Genomic DNA, 18,985 nt, shown 5'->3' on the forward strand with positions numbered 1-18,985 from the left:
CAGGAAATCTCCCTGATTTCTCCTCTTCCTTAGCCCTCTTCCAGGCTCACACATCTGCCTGTGCATCTCTATCACAGCTTCAGTCACACCTGGTCACACATCCACCTTCTCCCCTGGACTTGGAGCTCCATGAGAGTGGAGTTAGTGACAGTGTTAGGGTCACTGCTGTGTCCCAAACACAGCACAGGGCCCAGCAGATAGGAGATGCTCCATGAACTAGAGCTCTGGTGTAACTGGTCCCAGCAGCATGCCTTCCAGGGAAACCTCTTCACCTCCTTATTCCCCACCTCCCTAACTGAGGTGGAGCCGTCATGAATGCGGTCCTCTGCTCTTAGGTGGCTCAGGTGTCTGTAACCCATTGCTGTTCCCCAGCTCTGCCATGCACCACGGGCTTCAGTTTCCTCATCTGTAAAATGGAGATATTGATGTCTCCTGCCCTCCTGGGATGTTGATAAGGCAAGGAATATAAAGGCTCTCAAACTAGGTATGTTTGTGTAATGCGCTGTGCTCAGTTTCTCAGTCGTGTCTGACTCTTTGTGATCCCATGGACTGCAGCCCGTCAGGCTCCTCTATCCATGGAATTTTCCAGGCAAGAATACTAGAGTGGGTTGTCATTTCCTCCTCTAGGGGATCTTCCAGACCCCAGGATTGAACCTGTGTCTTCTATGTCTCCTGCATCGGCAGGCGGATTCTTTACCACTGCACCACTTGGGAAGCGTGGTTTTGTAACAGGGAAGAACAAATCTGACTCCGTATTAGATCTGTTCCTCTTTCACCTTTGTGCCCTGTTGCCTGTCATGCTGATTCTGCACCTTTTGTACAAGAATGTTGCATTAGAGCCTGAAATATACAGGAGAGCCTGTCCTCAAGGCTCTGACACTTGAATCTATTCATACAGAGGTAAAAAGTTGCAGAACAGAGAATAACATTTGTCTCATTGGAGGTTTACAGGAACATCCTGTCCTTCGTGGCCAGCTGCAAGAACAAAGGATTCCAACACTAAGAAGTCTGCAACAATCAACCACATCCCTCTCTTAGCTTGATTTGCTGAAACCCTTTGGGGAGTATGAGTTTATAAGGCATAAGCCACTGGTTTACTTGCATGGCCTGCAACAAACCTTTCTCTACTCCAACTCCCAAGGTTTTGGTTTGTCCTGGTTGTGAATAAACTTGCTTTTGGTAACATAGTTAAATGAATAATAACAACGGAGCCTTAAAGACCACTCAGTGTTGTTCTAATCACCTGTGTGTTAATTTATTTAATCCTTGCAAAACCTCCAGGAGGCAGATACTGTCATTAACTTCATGTTACAGATGGAGAAACTGAGACCCAGAGAGGTTAGGTAACACACAAGTTCACACAGCTGGGAAGAGGCAGAATTGGGATTCAGACTCAGACAGGTGACTTCTTGATCCCTGTTCGTTACTGCCTCTTGAATGAATGAATGAATGAATACCAGTCCCTTCCCTCTTTGAAAAACTAAGAATGAATGTTCCAAGTTATTCTTTGGGCTGCCCCAAGGTTTCACCTCCACAAAGCAGGATTAGTTGAAACTCCCCATTTTACAGACAGAAAAACCAAGGCTCAGGGGAGGAGGTGGCACAGGCAGCCCTAAGATCCAAGCCTCGTTATCTGAGCCAGGTTCAGGCCCCTTTCTTGCTCTATCTCTGGGTGAGTGTACGTGTGTGTGTGTGTTGCCTGTTCATAGCCTGGCTGGGAGGAGCAGGGGTAGATGGAAAAGCAGATAATAAATATTTGCTGATGAAGATCACATGGGCCAGAATGAGTTCTTACCCCTCTCCCTGCCCTGCCAAGCCACTCCTGACTTCTCCAGCCTGGGACCAGCCCCCCTGCCCCGAGAGACCTGGGGATGGCCAGAAGCAGGTAACATAGCTGGGAGGGATGGGCTGGTGTGTTAGGGTTTTCATGACTCATTTATTCACTCACTCATTCACTTAACACTGTGTGTCAGGCTCTATTCTGGGCACTGGGGTTGCAGCTATGAACAATCTGGCACCTGCTTGCACAAAGGTCACAGTTTGGCGTGGGTGACAAACACCAAACTAAAAGTCCAACATCATTTTCGGTGAGGAACTACCCATGAGAAAGCAGGAGGGGTCCATGAGGATTCTACAGGAAGAGCAGATGCAGCAGCTCCAAGGCTGCGGGAGCTTGGTGCATTCTCGTAATACCCGCAGTTATTGAGCGCTTCATGTATGCCTCATCCTTTCAAAGTGCATTCACATGAATTATCTTACTGAATCCTCAAACACCCCTGAGGAGCCTGGGAAGAGTGTTAGATTATTTATTATCGTATTCGGCAGGCAGTTGAGGAAATAGAGGCTCAGAGAGGTGAAGAGACTTGCCCAAGGTCACACAGCTGGGAAGTGGAGGAGCTGGGACTTGAACTCATGTTATTAATCAACACAACTGCCTCCTCTCACTTGGGACAGAGGTGGAGCTCAACTCTTTAGGCAACAGTACCAGAGCCTAGGGGCCAGGGCCATTATGTTCTGCACCCTGTGGCCTCAGACTTCTCATCCGTACAGAGGATATGAGTTACTGATGACCCTTAAGGCCTCTGACCCAGGGACAATTGGGTTCTTAGGGTGGGCAGATTAGAAAATATTAATTTAAGACACTCAGTAGAGTTTGAATTTCTCATTATCAACGAGTAACTTTTTTACTATGAGTATGCTCCAAATATAGTTAAGCCTAAGTATAAATAATATATCCTCAACCGCAGCACAACACCAGGTTGCAGACTACAAGTCCCATAATCCATTGCGACATTCCCTTTTAGGAACCTGTCATTTTTTGATTCTTCTTTCATTCATTTATCCAAAAATTATATAACCCACCCCTTGTGTGCCAGGCCTTGGGTCAAGTTCTGAGGAATACATCGGTGCACAAAGCAAACACAAGTCTTTGCCCTCAGGCAATTTAACATCTATATTCTTTGGGAGTTTTAAGTGATTTTTCCCAGACATCTGCCAGGAAGACTTCAGCTCCCATGATCCCTTGTGCTTGCTCGAGACCACAATTCCCAGGAGTCCTAGCGCAACAGATCCGCCCCTCTCTTCCTTATTTCTAACTTTCTTCCGGGTCGCAAGGTCACCTCCTGTACAACCTCTCTTCCTTCCGTCCCTCGCCTTTCTCCCACAGCAAAGGCAGGGTTTCAGTAAGTTACACTGCTAATAGTTTGTTTTAAAGTCTCTGTATTTTCTGACTTGGAGTTTAAGCGAAACTTTAGCCAGACAGTCCACCACAGCTTTCTCTATTAGGGAGTAACAGAATGGGCCCTCAACTCCCATGTGGCTCCGCGCGCCGGGAAGACTACAACTCCCAGTAGGCAGCGCGGCGGACAGGCGGCCCTCGGCTGTGCCGGCAGGACCCCGGGGCGGGCGCGGGCTGTCCCGCGCGGCGCCCGCAGGACCCCGGCGCCTACCCATGCCGAGGTGAGTCCGCGGGAGCCACCGCCACCGCCGTTCCGACCCCGCCGCCGCCCCGCGCGGCCCAGCTGCCGGCCAGGATGCTGGAGGAAGCGGGCGAGGTGCTGGAGAATATGCTGAAGGCGTCGTGCCTGCCTCTCGGCTTCATCGTCTTCCTGCCCGCTGTGCTGCTGCTCGTCGCACCGCCGCTGCCCGCCGCCGATGCGGCGCACGAGTTCACCGTGTACCGCATGCAGCAGTACGACCTACAGGGGCAACCCTACGGTGCGTGGACCCGGGCCCCTGGCCTCCCCCGTGGGCCCAGCTCTTCTCCTGGGCTCTTGGTCTCCCCCAGCTCAGCCTCCCCGCTGGGGCCCTGACCTCCCGCCCAGCCTCCCGCCTCCCTAGGGCCCCGGCCTTTGCCGGCCAGGATGCCCCTTCCCGCGGTTCGGTCTCTGCTTCCTGGGCTTCAGGACCTGCCTCTCCCACACGTCCAGCAGGAGTCCAGCTTGCAGACCTCACTTGGGCTGCCAGCCCCTTTACCGGAGCTCCAGGCAAGTCCGAGCCTGGATACCTGGACCGCTGCTGGGCCCCTAGCTCTCTCTGTCCAGTGTCCCGGGGACCCACCGCCTGGCTCCCACAGCCCTCTGGCCCCGTCCCCGACAAGGGCTACCTGCTCCAGAACGCAGAACTCCCTCCCAGCCTCAGGCCATACTGTCGCTTCTCCAGACCTCCTGGGTCCCCTCTCTCTCTCCAGTCCCCAGCTGGAATAGAACGCCCGCCTTGGGCCTCCTTGATTTGGAGTGGAGCCTCTCAGCGCCGTTTTTCCAGGCTAAGCTGGCCAACCCTGCACAGCCCTTCAGCACCCGGGTGCGCTTTATCTAGTGCTCACATTCTGCTCTGCTTTAGGGCTCAGAGCTCTGATCGCTCACCCCAGCCTGTCACTATGTGGAGGCCCTCCCTACTCCCTGGTCCCAGTTAATGAATTCGGTTCCTCAGAAATTCTCCTGCCTTTGGGCTCCTGAAATCCGTTGGACCCCATGTCCTGCTCCCTGCTTGGGAGCGCACCCACCCCTCAGCTTCCTGGAAGCCCCCCTGCTGCTCCTTCTCCCCAGGATTGCAGGCCTCCAGGCCTGGATCCTGCCTAGCTTCTGTTCCTCAGCCCCGCCCTCTCATCTGTTAAAGTCTTTCGAAAGTGTCCTCTCTTCCCGGCCTTGCTGTATCTTGTGTTCCAGAACCTTCTGGCCTCTGGTTGCGCTCCCAACTTGGTGTCTTAGGCCCCTGGCAAGCAAGGCCCGTCCATGCCATGAGGGCTTCCCCTCCCCAGTGCCCCTGTCCCCTCATATCTGAGCCCTGGTTCTCTTGGACTGGCCTCTCTTGTTGGAACATTAGGGCCAACCTGAGTCCCCCGGACCCCTTGCCGCTGCCAGGTCCTTGGGGAGCCCCGGGGTCTGGAGACATCCCCCTCAGGCCCCTCTCACCCCAGAGTTGTAGCATTACTGTTTAGTGCAGTGGTTGCCAGTTCACGGGTCCCTGAGTGATGACTTTGGGTCGTCATGATTGACAGGCTCCTGGCATTCAGTGGGGCCCAGCCAGGGGTGCTGCCCCACACCTCACTGTGCCCGGGACAACCTCACTCCGAAAATTATCTGGGCCAGATTGTCAGCAGTGCCAAGGGGGAGAACTCAGGGTTACAGTGTTGGCTGCAGACCCCAGGCTTCTCACCGGTGGGGTGGTGGGCCAGGAGCCCCTAAGGAGTGGGCAGTTTATATGTATTGTTGGCATCCTCCTGGGAAGAGGGTCTATGCCAGGGGTGTCGCAGGTGGCCCTTTGGGATGACTTTTGGCATTTCATCATCATAATTTTGAATAGCCATGTGTGACTGGCGGCTCTGTCCTGGTCTGGAGGATTCCGCCATCCCGTTGGGATGGGATTCACGCCCTTGTCCTGTCTCACACTGGGAGCCTTGCTGCGAGCTCTCCTAGCACACCCAGCTCTGCCCCAGCCCCTTGGGCAGCTGTAATCTGGATGTCCCGTGTCTCCTGCTGCCTGCTCAGCGCTGGCCTGCTTGCTGATATGGCCCCCTGTCCTTGCCCAGACGGGCGCTTCTTGACACTCCGACCCTGATCACAGAGCCATGTCTGCCTCGTCCTCCACGTGGGCCCTCGGAACCTTCAATACTTTCTCCCTGTCCTCCCCACCTCCTCTCTCTGAGTCCTTTGCCCCCAGTCCTTGATTCCTTCCTATTCTTTTTTCTGACCCCGTGACTCCCTCACCCCACACGCCCTCCTTCCCGGCCCCCATCTTTGCCAGACACTGAGTGGGCTCAGGGATGAACAGAGGGGCCTGGCGGGGCACCCACCCATCTCGACTTACACATCTGCACCCCCACCCTGGTCCCACCTGTTAGTGTCCACATTGGCAGGGATGTGGGGTGCCTGCCACTGCCTGGGGAGATGCTGTGGGATAGTTTGGTGGAGCAGGGAACCCCAGCTCCCTCCCAGTGGTGGAGCATCTGAGAGCTGCTCTGCTGGGTCATCGCTGATTGCAGTGTCCCCAGCATCGCACATGCCCTTGCTTTGAGCCTCATTTCCCAACTTCCTGTCCTCTCTCCACACCTCTTGAGAAATCGGCAGGAGAGGCGTGTGCTCTTTGAGCTGGGGTGTGAGCTGGGCCCTGGGTGTGGCCTGCCTCCCTGCCCTCCCACAACGGACTCCGGCCTCCCTGGGCTGGGCCGCTCATGCCCATCCCACTTGGTCCCCTGCAGAAACAGCTCTGGCAGGCGGGGATGTGGGCACCAATGCCGGGCACCGGGACGGGCTCTCCACCCCTGGTTGTAAATAAAGTTTTATTGGCACTCTGCCACACCTAGTCAGTGGCTTTGCACTGCGTAAAGACTAGTGCCACTGCAGGGAGAGAGGACTGGCCTTCGATTGAAAAGTCTGCGACCTCCGTTCAGATCTGGTCCCGCCGTGGGGACCTGCAACTTGCTGTCCAGGTGTCCAGAGCCCGTCATGACGCAGGGGCAACAGGCCTTGCAGACTTCAGCCTCGCACCAACCAAGGCAGTCTCTGCTCTTGGGGTGCTTAGCCTCTGAGGGGGCACTTGGGGGTCTGGCGTTAGCCTGACTCTGCTCTTACCCCCTCCTTCCTCTCTCTGGCCGTCCTCCTTCTGGAAAGTGGGTCACAGTAGGCTCCACAGGTGGCCCTGTGTGTCCCCACCCCGAGGTGACATCTGAGCCACCCCCGGGAGGCTGCAGCTGGGACAGGTGGGGCACAGGGGAAGGGCCCACCCGCCTTTTCAGGGTTTCAAGGGCTCCTGAAGGTCTCTGCTGCCCTCTCCTACCAGGCCCTTGGGGGCTCCCCTGTCACCCTAAAGCAGAAGTGGGGGCCCAGAGGGGTGGGGAGAGGCATGGAGGCCCCTGCCTGGGGTGCACTGCCCGGCCCCCTTGGTCACTGGCCCCTGCCCCAAGACGGCCCTGCCCTTTCTCACCTGGGACACTGTCCCTTCTGTGACCTGCTGGTCCCCTCCCCCGGACGGGCCCTCAGGACAGGCTGTAGGAAGCGACCCTTCTCCTGCTGGCCAGTGCATTCCTGCAGAGCAGTGGGGGGGACCCTGCCCCCGGTCTGAGCCTGAGGCTTCATGGGGCTTGGTATGTCCCTCAAGGACACCAGTGTCCCCTCGCCCGGCCGCCTCATCCTCCGGGCAGCATGGTCCAGCTCCTGTGTGGAAACAGACCTGTTTGTCTGCATTGTTGTCTTGACATTTGCTGTGAGGGGCTCAGGGTGGAGGCCCTGGGGCCACATCTGCCCCCAGAGTAGGAGGATTCGTGTGCTTGCTTTGTTCATCCCAGCTCAGCCGGGGCCTGAGACGTTTTGGGGACTGTGTGCCTTTGTCATCTGGGAGGTCTGACCTAAGAATCTGGAGTTTCGGCAGCATCCTGCTGAGTGCTAGTGGCCCTGGCAGTTGAGGAGGCCTGCCTGAGCCCCACCTCCCCACCCACTCTGTCCAGGGAGGATAGAGGGCCCCGAGGGCTGGCTGCTGGGGGCCGTGCACCCAGGCAGTGCAACCACGGGAGTCCACGTGCTGCATCAAATGTCTGCACTGCTTCTTGCCCCTTCAGCTCTCAGGGCAGCGGTGCTCTGTGTGTGTGGGGACCCACCAGCCTTAGAACAGTGGGCTTCCCTGGTGGCTCAGACAGTAAAGAATCTCCCTGTGATGCAGGAGACCTGGGTTCAATCCCTGGTTTGGGAAGATCCCCTGGAGGAGAAAATGGCAACCCACTCCAGTATTCTTGCCTGGGAAATCCCATGGACAGAGGAGCCTGGTGGGCTACAGTCCATGGGGTCGCAAAAGAGTCAAATACAACTGAGCGACTTTCACTTTGGCTGCACAATCCTGGTTACAACCTGCCCCTTCCACTCTGGTGGGAAGGAGTCAGTTGCCTGGAATAAGCTTATGAGCAAGGCAGGGTCCACTCCAGGAAGCAGCTTCTCACTTCCTACCTGATTCTCTGGATCTTTCTTGAGAAAAATCTGGGTGGCCCTGCTCCCAGGGGACACAGGGCCATGTCTGGGGTCGTCTGTGATTACCACGTCTAGGGGGGTCCTGGCAACAAGGGTGTGGGGGCCAGGGAGGCTGCCCTATACCCTACAGCGCTCAGGATGGCCCACAGGCTACAGTGTGGCCCTGACTGTGGAAGAAGGTGCACAAACCCTGGTGCTTGCCCTCCTGAGGGGCCTTGGGGAGACCAAACATTTGTTCATTCATTCCATGTCCTGAGCGCACTACGCTGGTAGTTGCTAGGTGATGCTGGGTTCACACTGCAATGAACAAGGTTTGTGCCCCTGGAACCCCAGGCTAGTTGCCTGGGGGCTGGGGCGGGGGGTTGGCCTGAAGAGGGCAGGGTTTGGGTTTTCCCCAGGACATTGGCAACCTGGAGGTGGGGAGGTGCAGCCTCCTAGCTTGGGGGCTCCCTCTGCTGGTGTCTGGACCCTGGAGTGGTGTGGGGGCTGGGGAAACTGCTGGGCATCTCAGAACAATCTGGGCAGGGCAGGGGGCTAGGGGTTGGGTTTGCTCAGCTGGCGCCTGTCAGCCCTGCGGGTCCTGGAGCCCTGGGGAAGCCAGTGGTGAAGGACTCGGGGAGCAAGACCACTGAGTTCCGGTCCTAGTGCTCTGGCTGGGGGTCTTGCCTGGGGGTGGGGGCGGGGGTGGCTGCCTCTGTCGGGTGGGTTGAGGGCACCAGCCCCCTGAGCTGCTTCAGGGACACGGGGTGGGGTGGGGACACGTTGCCCGGCCCAGCGGGCAGCCCGCACGTGGTCACAGGGTGGCTGAGTGGACAGGGACATCGCTTTCTGGGGGATGACTGCAGCAGGGGTGTAGTTCGGAGAGGCGAGTGCGAGAGCAGCGAAGGCCGCTAGGGCCGTGGTCTAGGAATGTGGGTGTGGAGGGGAGGTTGGCCCAGGGAGACGGTTCTTGGAAGGCCCCGCGAGTCCCCGGGGTTGGGGTGGGTGTGCGGCGGGCTGGAGGCCGGTGGGGGTCCGGAACCCCACTCAGGATCCCGTCCCCACAGGCACGCGGAACGCGGTGCTCAACACAGAGGCGCGCACCATCGACGCGGACGTGCTGAGCCGGCGCTGCGTGCTCGTGCGGCTGCTGGACTTCTCGTATGAGCGCTACCAGCGCGCCCTGCGCCAGTCTGCCGGCGCTGTGGTCATCATCCTGCCGCGGACCATGGCCGCTGTGCCGCAGGACGTCATCCGGGTGAGCTCTGCCTCGCCCCGGGGTCCCCTCTCTCCCTCCGGGTCCCCTTCGCCCACACACACCGCAAACCGAACGCGTGCCTCTCTCGCAGCAATTCATGGAGATTGAGCCTGAGATGCTGGCCATGGAGACCATCGTTCCCGTGTACTTTGCCGTAGAGGACGATGCCTTGCTGTCCATCTATGAGCAGACACAGGCTGCCTCCGCCTCCCAGGGCTCCGCCTCCGCCGCCGAAGGTGGGCTGGTGAGGGTTGCTGCAGGGCGGAGGGTGCGTGGATGGGCTGCGCTGTGCTGTTTCAGGGGCTTCCCTTTCCAAGCCAACATATGCTTAACCGTGGGGGCACCGGGCATCACAGATCACATCTTGCAGCCGCCACCCGCAGGGAGGAATCTTCACGGACCAGGGATTGAACCCTCGTCCTTTGCACTGGCGGGTGTATTCATTACCAGTGAGCCACCAGGGAATCCCTACAGTTGTGTTTTTAGATGTGTAAAGAACAGAAGGATTTGAGGCAGGGTGAGTTCCTGGGCGTTTTAAGGCAGCCCCTGCCCCCAGGTGAAGTGGACCATTAGCTCACACTGTGGGAGGTGGGCACACCCTCTCCTGATTCTGGAGAGAACAAAACTTTAATTTTTATGAATCTCTGGGTTCTCATACCATCTCCACTTTGGGGGATGGGCTGGAGGGTCATGAGCTGTCTGATGGGAAACTCATGTTTTGGCATCCCTGCTCAAGTGATCCTTGGGAAGCTGGGTCAGAGGCAGTGTGCACCCCTCTGTGATTTAGGAAGGGGCCCTGATGGCCCTACAGAGCAGAGCGAGGGCGCACATGGGCTCCGTGTCGGAACCAGAGACCTTCACCAGCCCTTGTCCTGGATGCCCAGGTTTGCTCCCATGTCCAGTTATCACATTGTGTTCTGTCCATATGAACAGTCCCGTTTTTACTCAGACTGAATGCTTAGAGTCTGGGGTGACGAGGACCCAGGTTCTGGTCTGGGACCCCCCCCTTACCCCCCCAGCTGCTGCAGGGCAGTCACGGGGCTCAGGCTGACCCTCCCTGGCCCTGTATCCAGTGCTGCTCCACACTGCCACTGCCAACGGCTTCCAGATGGTCACCAGCGGGGTCCAGAGCAAGGCCGTGAGCGACTGGCTCATCACCAGCGTGGAGGTAAGTGCCTGGCACCTGCCTGTCCCCACTGGAGGGGCTGCTTCTTGGGTGAGGGGATCAAGTCCCTGCCTCTGAGGAGGTGGGGCTCCTCCAGCTCCTCCTGCTTCCCCGACCCCTGCCTCCTGGAATGGCCACCCCTTTCCCTTCATGGAACATTCACTAAGCTGGTAGAGAGGAGAGCTCAGGGCAGCAATTAAAGCAGAGTGCAGAAAAATCCAGACACCCATCTCCCATCAGGAGGCGTCCAGGCCAGAGCAAGCTCCCAAGTCCTCCCCCACTTCCATTCTCTCCACGGGCAAACATGGGGTTTTATCACTGCTCCCCCCAGCAAAAAGCTCTGAGCAGTTTTGTTCCCACTCCCCGCACCAGGAGGCCTCCGCTGTCTCCTTGCAGGGCAGCTCTCCATCCAGAGAGTAAAGGCTGCAGGGCCTTAGCACCTGATGCCCTTAGGCAGTGCTCTGGACAGGCTGTCTTCCCAACTGCTCCTCGTTGGATTTGACGGAGGGCCGGTTTACACAAGAGGACCCTGACTCTTGGGCTCTTCCTGTGCTGTCCTTACGGCCAGGGTCTTACGGACGGGTGGGGTCTCCATCAGTGGAGCTCAGCCTGTAAAGGGTAGGCCTGGTTTCCAGGTGGAGAAACAGCTGGCACCTTGGCCCCCAGCAGAGTCTGGCCAGCCTGTTTCTGTAAATAAAGTTTTACTGGAAAGTGACCATGCCCACTGGTCCACTGGTGCCCACGGTGTAGCCGGCAGAGCCTAGAACCCTGCCCCCTGAGGTGAGGGTGGCTGTTGCTTCCTATGGGGGGGCCCTTCACATCCATGTCTCTACAGGGGCGGCTGACTGGGCTGGGTGGAGAGGACCTGCCCACCATTGTCATCGTGGCCCACTACGATGCCTTCGGGGTGGCCCCGGTATGTCCATGCCCCTCCTGCCCAGCTGGGGAGTCTGGCTTCAGGCTGCAGGGTAGCAGGGTTGGGGGAGCTTCCCACGTGTGCAGGGATTGGGCCACGCCAAGGGTGCATCAGTCAGGTTTGGGCAGAGCTGGGGGTTAGCGGGGAGAGGAAGCAATCCCAGCTGGACTGGAAACGAGGACCTAAGGTAAGATTGTGGGGGTGGGGTTCAGAGTGGGCCACAGGCCGGGGTGGAGGTGGGTGGTGGTGCATGCTGAGGTGGGGTGAGCGTGCCCTTTGTCCCTGCCTGCAGTGGCTGTCGCACGGTGCGGACTCCAACGGGAGTGGTATCTCGGTGCTGTTGGAGCTCGCCCGCCTCTTCTCCAGGCTGTACACCTACAAGCGCACGCACGCAGCGTGAGTGACAGGGCCCGGGGCTGGGGGCGGGCCCGACCCGTGATCTCAGAGTTGGTTCAGTCAGGCCCCGCCCCTCCAGGTCCATTCACCTACCCCCTCCCCGGAAATCCCACCAGGGGGCTGCTTCCAGATGCAAGAAACAGAAACCCCTGCAAAATCGTCATCACTTAGACGAGCATCTCCCCATCTTAGTGCCGGACACTGCGGTCTCTCGCAGGGGCACTTGTCCACACAGCACGGTGCCCTGGGAGAGCAGGGCCCTAGTAGCCAGCGGGTCTCCCCAAACTTCACACTCCAGGCCCCACGCCTGCTGTCAGGCAGATGGCTTGAGAAGCACTGTGCTCACAGTCCAGTGGGTGGCGGGGGGGGGGGGGGGGGGGGCGCGGTGGGCATTGAGATCAAGGTGTTGGCAGGGCCACACTTGCTGTGCCTCTTTTATAAGGACTGCTGTGGTTGTGGTGAGGTGGATACAGCTGGGGCGGGGCCCAGTTACCTGGTCCTTCACCACCCCGCTGGCTTCACTCCTGCTCAGGGAGGTGGTGCTGAGTTCCCATCACTTCTGTTTCCTGGTTGGTCCACCCAGTCTGAGTGGGTGGACCACTCTGAGTAGCCCACCTCTCTACTCTGAGAGGTCTCTGGAGCCTCCCTTCTCACCCTGGAGACACTGGGTGAAGTTGGGATGTCTGTGGTTGTCAGGACTAGGGGGCTCCTGGCACTCACTTGTGGGGGCCAGGGATGTGTCCAGCGCCTGCAGCACTCAGGATGCCCCGATGTCATCAGTGCCAGGACAGGGTGGAATTGGGTACTCAGCGGGGAGACCACCCCTCCTTTTTGGGAGCCTGGACTCCCACCTGTCAACTCTTTGGCCCCACTCCTCCCTGCCAGGTACAACCTCCTGTTCTTTGCTTCCGGAGGAGGAAAGTTTAACTACCAGGGCACCAAGCGCTGGCTGGAAGACAACCTGGACCACACAGGTGAGCGTCCCCCGCGGCCAGGGTGGCCTCGGGACCCCGGTACTCCCCCACACCCCCTGCCCACCAGCCCTCACTGTCTGCAGATTCCAGCCTGCTCCAGGACAACGTGGCCTTCGTCCTCTGCCTGGACACTGTGGGCCGGGGTGACAGCCTCCACCTGCATGTGTCCAAGCCGCCCAGGGAGGGGACGCTGCAGCATGCCTTCCTGCGGGAGCTCGAAACGGTAGGCGCCCCGTGAGGGCTGCGCCCCCCAAACTGTGTGAGCCCTGGGGCCTCAGTTGGGTTTCCAGCGGGCAGGTGGGCTTATCCTCAGGCTCCAGAAGCAGGAGGTTGGGGAGGGACTGGGGATCCGTGGGGCGGCAGGGGCCACCTCTGCAGAGGCCAGTGAAGCCAGGGTGTGGCGCACGGGCACCGGGCAGAGCCTCATGGCTCCGCTCGCAGGTGGCCGCCCACCAGTTCCCCGAGGTGCGGTTCTCCATGGTGCACAAGAAGATTAACCTGGCCGAGGACATGCTGGCCTGGGAACACGAGCGCTTTGCCGTCCGCCGGCTGCCCGCCTTCACCCTGTCCCACCTGCAGAGCCACCGCGACGGCCAGCGCAGCAGCATTATGGACGTGAGGTGAGCCCCCCCCCATCAGACTGAGCCAGCCGGGGCCCGTCAGGCTTCCTGGAGGAGGGGGCACCAGAACCGAGGGCATGAGCCAGCAGAAGAGAGGGAAGAATTGATTGGGCAGGGTGCTGGGAGAGCCAGCGGCCGCCACCTCACCCTGCCTCCATGGCAGCCTGCACCCCACGCCCACTCAGGTCAGGATGTGTCGCCTCTGAGGCTCCCGGTCCTGTGTGGCCTCAGCCCTTGCTGACCCTGGGCTTGTGGCTGAGCTGCTGCCCTTGTCTCCCTTGTCATGGGTCCCCTCCCCATGCCTGTGTCCAGGCTTCCTTCCTTATGAGGACAGAGCCGTGGACTTCGGGACCCCCTGCTCCACTGTGACCGCGTGTTAACCAGTCATGTCTGCGGACAGCCTGCTGCCAGCTCGGGTCCCGTCCCGGGGTTTGGGTGGCCGTGGGTGTGGGGGACACCGTAGCCCCTCCATGGGGCGTTACCTCAGCTCTGCCCTCAGCAGCCGGCGGAGGCAGATGTCCTGACCAGTCCCCCCATACCCCCAGGTTCTGGAGGAGCACACGGGCCCAGAGCCGTCTGGTCACTGAGGCCCACAGCATCCTCAGGGCTCAGCTGGGCACCCGGGGCAGCCCCTTGGTGGGTGGGCCTGACCGAGGTGTGGGGTGGGGGACCATCCGCTGGGAAAGCTGTTGTTTTTTCTGTCTTTTCATCATCAGATACATATGTGATCATTTTTAGTTTTGGGTGATTGATGTCACTTCCAAATATGTATGTTTTTAAAATCTGCCCTCTAAGGGAGGTGGGAGGGGAGTTCAGGATGGGGCGGTGGAGGGGACACATGTACAGCTGTGGCTGATTCATGTTGTTGTAAAGTAATTAGCCTCTAATTAAATAAATAAAGTAAAAATAAATTAAAAAAACCTGTCCTCGAAGGTCCCGGGTTGACTCGAAAACCCTTACCCGAAACACGAGGCTCATCGCTGAGGCCCTGACCCGTGTCATCTACAACCTGACAGAGAAGGTGAGCCCCCGGCCACCCGCTAGCCGCCCTCTCCGCCCCCCTGAGTCCCCCAGTGGGTCTGAACTCAGCCCCGCCCCGCCTCTCTCTGCAGGGAACGCCCCCGGACATGCCAGTCTTCACGGAGCAGATGGTAATGGCCTGGCCGGCGGGTGGGTGGGCTCAGGCGCCTGGTGGGAGTGTGTGGGGGGTCCTGTGACCACCGCCGCGTCCCCACAGCAGATCCAGCAGGAGCAGCTGGACTCAGTGATGGACTGGCTGACCACCCAGCCACGGGCCGCCCAGCTAGTGGACAAGGACGGCACGTTCCTCAGCACGCTGGAGCACTACCTCAGTCGCTACCTGAAGGAGGTCAAGCCGCACCACGTCAAGGCTGACAAGCGGTGAGACCAGGCGCAGCCCCTGCCCCCAGCTGGCAGAGGGCCCTTCCAGGGTCTCCCTGCCCACCCTGGAACCAGACGGAGCAAATGGAAACTCAGGGCGAAATGTAACAGGATGAGTGAGCAGTGCAGGCGCCCTATTAAATCTGAGCTCCAGGTGAACGACGAATTATCCCAGCATAAGTACCTCTCATGTGGTCTGGGACACACTTACCCTGAAAGCCCGTGTCGTCTCTATCTTCAGTCCTCACAGAACTGAAGCCCCGTGTTTTATCTGGCAGCCCTGTACCCCTGCCCACCCTCTTGTGCCCTGGGCCTCAGGCGACTCATACCCCTGGCCCCCTCCTGCCCTCAGAATGCTCCTGCCCACTGCAGGCCTCCTGGGTTTTGTCTTTCTGTTTGATGCTCCCATGTACCCTGGTTGGGATGAATGAGGACTGAGGAAGGGTGTTGGGGGACCCTCAGCAGGAGACACCCCTCTTCCTCCACAGACAGGTCAGTGCCACTCACTGGCTTTCCATCTTGCTCCCAATTTGTGGCACTCCAGGGAGACAGAGCTCTTGAACAGAAGAAGAAACTGAGGGTCACAGTGGACCCACAGCTGTGGAGCTGGGGCTTGCGAGTCCTCAGCTGTGATCATTCTCCCTCTATAGAAACGAGACCAGAGAATTTCCACAGTCACCACACTTTGTTCTTAGAGAATTGTTGGCCCAGAAAACCATAGAAAAGATGTTAGTTCAGAATAAAGGACGTCCTTCCCTAGGACAGACAGTGGCAACCCCCTGTAGACACATACCCAGGGTCCTCCCCGCTGCTGTGTTCCTGGGCTAGTGGGACTTCGGGTGGCTCTGATGTCAGGGTGAGCCCGCTGAGCAAGTGCTCTCTTGCCAGGGACCCCGAGTTTGTCTTCTACGACCAGCTGAAGCAGGTGATGAATGCCTACAGGTGAGCGCCCTGTCACCGCCCAGGGGCCTGGGTCCTCGGGACAGCTGGGAGCAGCTGGCTGACCGCCTCCACCGCCCCCTCCCATCCCCAGGGTCAAGCCAGCCATCTTCGACCTGCTCCTAGCCGTCTGCATTGGTGCCTACCTCGGGATGGCCTACACGGCAGTCCAGGTAAGCAGGGGGCGGTGGGAGGTGGGTCCTTGTGGGAGCCCAACGGGTGGCCCTTTTTCCCTGGTCTCATTGGAGTCCTCCCACCGCCCCCCAGCACTTCGACCTCTTATACAAAACAGTTCAGAGACTGCTGAAGGCCAAGACGCAGTGACCAGGCTGCCATCCCCGCCTCACCTGGAGGGCAGGGCCTCCCCCTCGGTGGCCGAAACCCTGAATTACAGAGCTTTTCTGTGTTGCTCTTGAGGACTTGGGGGCTTCTTTCTCTTTTTTGTCCTTTGCGCTCCCCTGGAGGAGCTCGGTGGAGGTCTGGGGCCAGGCCACAGACTCGGGGACAAATGTGTGGATGAGCCCCCCACCCTGGAGTCGGCCCCATGACCCTGGGGCATAAGCCATGGCCAGGAAAGAGGAAACGCACCCAGTGTGGCCTTGGGCATCACCCCCGCCCAAAACGCTGATCCTGGACCTGGCAGTTGCAGGCCAAGGAAGTCGGGCCAGGCCACCCCCCAAACCCCTAGCCCTCCACCATGCTGGCTCTGTTCTGACCTCGAGGCTGCCCTCGCATTTCCCAACCACCCCACCCCCGGGGCTCTCCCTTCTTTCCTGTCTGGAGAGTGCGCCGCAGGGCCTCTGGGTCTCCGGTTCCAGCCCCTCCGTCGCAGCCTTGTGCACCGCCTCCACACCCCCCAGCCTGGCTGAGGGGAGCCAGCTCAAGGGGCCGCCTCCGGACTCCCTGAAGCCCCTGGGGAGCTGGCGCCCTGGACACCCGGCACCCTCTCTGTCGGCCCTCTCACCCTGCCTCTGGGTTCCTCTGCCCCGTCCCCTGCCCGGGAGCCCCGCCCACCCGGCCCCGCCCACCTCTCCTAGTCCTTGGAGCTCCTGCTCAGCCTGTTCTCCTGAGGAGCCCTGGGGGCGGAGGCAGCCCCTCTGCCCCTGTCCCGGGGCCTCGGTTTCCTCATCTGCAAGGAGGAGGTCGCATTCAGGGGAAGCATGTTCCCCCATATCCCCGGAGGGGACGTGACCACAGGGGAGCTCTTCCTGGGACCTGTAGGGGCCAGGTCCAGGCCTGAGCCCCTGGGAAGGGGTGAGATGGGGGAGGCGAGCAGGGCTGGGAGTGACCTCAGGGAGACCCAGGTGTAACCATTCATTAGCAATATAATCAGTGACTTGTCCAGTGCTGGGGACTCAGGGTCCAGGAGGAGGGACTCAGGGTCCAGGAGGAGGGACTCCAGGGGCCTACTGGCCACCAGGGAACGCTCACTAGCCTTCCGATTCCGAGGGGCTGGGGACTGGCTCCCCCCCGAAGCCACCTACCACCCACTGGAGGGAACAGGTGACTATTTGGCAGGCCTGGGAGGGGCAGCCGTTGGGACTGCAGGTTCCTTGACCCTCCTTGTCCAGTGGCCTGTCTGCCCGACTGTTTACCCAGTGCCCGGCCCCCTCTAGGGCGATGCGGGGCTGGTGGCCCACCCTTCCACGGGTGTGAATGTGTGAGCCAGGGACCGGCTGGGGATGCCGAGTGAGTGTCCTTCCTCCCCGGGGGGCATGGTCAGGGCCACTGACTAGGTGGAGCTCAGGCTGCTTGTGGGATGCGGCCAGACGATGAGAAATAAAGCCATAACAAACCACAGCATCGCGTGTCCTGTCGGGGCTGGGGCCTCAGGATCTGGACAGACCCCCTGAGGGTCATATGCATTTCTTGGGGGAGGGTTGGGGGCAGAGCCTCATGTCTGTATAAAGAGCAGAGTCGGTGTGCCTCCTGCCCGTAGCTGGGACCGTCACCCGCCCCATGGCAACATGAAGGTGGCAGCCAGCTCAGAGCCGATAGACCATGGTGGGGGTGGCGTACCACAATACAGCTGGGATCCATTACCCCCCAGCCCTGGAGGCAGCGTGTGTCCTGTGTGTCCCCCGGCTCCTGGCCTCAGGGTCGCGTGGCCATCTCTTCTGACGTCTCATAAGCACGCGTCCGTCTTTGGGTTTAGGGCGCATCCTGCTCCAGCCAGTGTGCCAACTCACTCCACCTGCAGATGCCATTTCCACATAAGGACACGTTCTGGAGTTCTGCATGGTTGTGAATTTGGAAGGACACCATTCAACCTGATATGGGGGGAAGGGTGATGGCTGTATGAAGGTCAAGCCCACTGGCCAGCCCCAGCCCCAGCCCAGGCTTTGGGGAGGCCCTGGCCAGTCATCGGGGTGCCTGGTGCAGCTCCACACTGGGGTTCCAGCAGCGGGCTCCGTGCTCTGGGCCTGGGAGCTCCCGAGGGGTCTGCCTGCTTCCTGAGCTCCACTGGGGGGGACCCCTGATCTGGGGCCTGTCCCTGTTGGCTTCTGCCTGTCCACACCGTTCTGTGCCTTTGTGTCAGGGTTCCTGCCTCAGGGGCTTTGGTTTTGGGGAGCAGAGAGCAGAGTACAGAGACGTGTGCAACGGGGAGAGGAAGCCGGTGGGGGGGGGGGAGGTAGGCAGTACAGGGGGTGTGGCTTGAACTCCACGGCTTCAGCCAAGAAAGAGGGCTGTGAGATCCTTGACCCCAGGAGGTGGGAGCCTCGGGGGAGCTGTGGGCAGAGGAGGGCTTGGACTCAGGTGCTCACGGGCGCCCTCTGGTGGCAGCTTTGGGGAAGGCAGACTGGGAGTGGGTACCCCCAGCAGGTCAGGGGGCTATGCTTGTCCAGGTGGGGAACACATGAGGGGAGAAGGGGGCTGGGTTCCCTGGACCCAGAGGAGGGGCTGGACCTCTGTGGGCCTGACCACAGTTGCTCAAGTCTTCATAGTGACTCCCATCTTCAGGGTCAATGTCACTGCCGCCTCTTCTCAGACCCTCATGTCCCCCACACCACTACCCCGAGGCTGGAAGGTGGCTCTGGCTCCAGCTCGAACTCAGGTAAAACTCCCCACGTTTCAGGGGAAAAGCCAGCCCCTTCCCTTATTTCAACACAGGCTGTTAACTTCCTCTTCCTTTTCCACGAAACTCTGCCCATTATAACCAAAAACATGAAAACCACAACAACACCGGCAGGCAGACACAGCTGCCGTTATGTATGTGCTGGTGTTTCCCCGTCATGTCCACCCTGGGTATGTGGTGTGTGTACATGGGTGTACACCAAGTCACATTCTGGAAATGAGATCCACGTGTGAAAACAGTATTTCTGTCCGTAGGCATGTTAGGCGGTGAGAGGTGCACACATGTTACACCCATGGAACCATT

General features: G+C 59.3%; 1 protein-coding gene across 2 annotated transcripts; it reads left to right on the forward strand.

The window, feature by feature from the left end:
- Positions 1–3,420: 3,420 nt before the first annotated feature.
- Positions 3,421–17,406, forward strand: NCLN (nicalin). Of its 2 annotated transcripts, none has more exons than XM_027547178.1 (15): positions 3,421–3,717; positions 9,005–9,195; positions 9,287–9,431; positions 10,269–10,363; positions 11,196–11,276; positions 11,569–11,672; positions 12,558–12,646; positions 12,730–12,869; positions 13,088–13,266; positions 14,200–14,287; positions 14,379–14,417; positions 14,507–14,667; positions 15,556–15,609; positions 15,701–15,779; positions 15,874–17,406. In XM_027547178.1, exons 1-15 carry the CDS (start codon positions 3,534–3,536, stop codon positions 15,928–15,930), a joined length of 1,686 nt encoding a protein of 561 aa, XP_027402979.1. In that variant the 5' UTR covers positions 3,421–3,533; the 3' UTR covers positions 15,931–17,406. The 2 variants fall into 2 exon arrangements, with proteins under 2 accessions (XP_027402979.1, XP_027402978.1); XM_027547177.1 differs by having other exon boundaries at positions 3,422–3,717; positions 14,504–14,667; positions 15,874–16,022.
- The last annotated feature ends 1,579 nt before the right edge of the window (positions 17,407–18,985 follow it).

The sequence above is a fragment of the Bos indicus x Bos taurus genome, chromosome 7 (assembly GCF_003369695.1).
Source record: "Bos indicus x Bos taurus breed Angus x Brahman F1 hybrid chromosome 7, Bos_hybrid_MaternalHap_v2.0, whole genome shotgun sequence".
NCBI lineage: Eukaryota > Metazoa > Chordata > Mammalia > Artiodactyla > Bovidae > Bos > Bos indicus x Bos taurus.

Bases quoted from the DNA above. Each gene is read 5' to 3' on its own strand.
- NCLN (XM_027547177.1), top strand. From the start codon at position 3,534: ATGCTGGAGGAAGCGGGCGAGGTGCTGGAGAATATGCTGAAGGCGTCG. The intron at 12,870-13,087 runs GTAGGCGCCCCG...CTCCGCTCGCAG, and splicing joins TCCTGCGGGAGCTCGAAACG to GTGGCCGCCCACCAGTTCCC. The intron at 14,418-14,503 runs GTAATGGCCTGG...GCGTCCCCACAG, and splicing joins CAGTCTTCACGGAGCAGATG to CAGATCCAGCAGGAGCAGCT.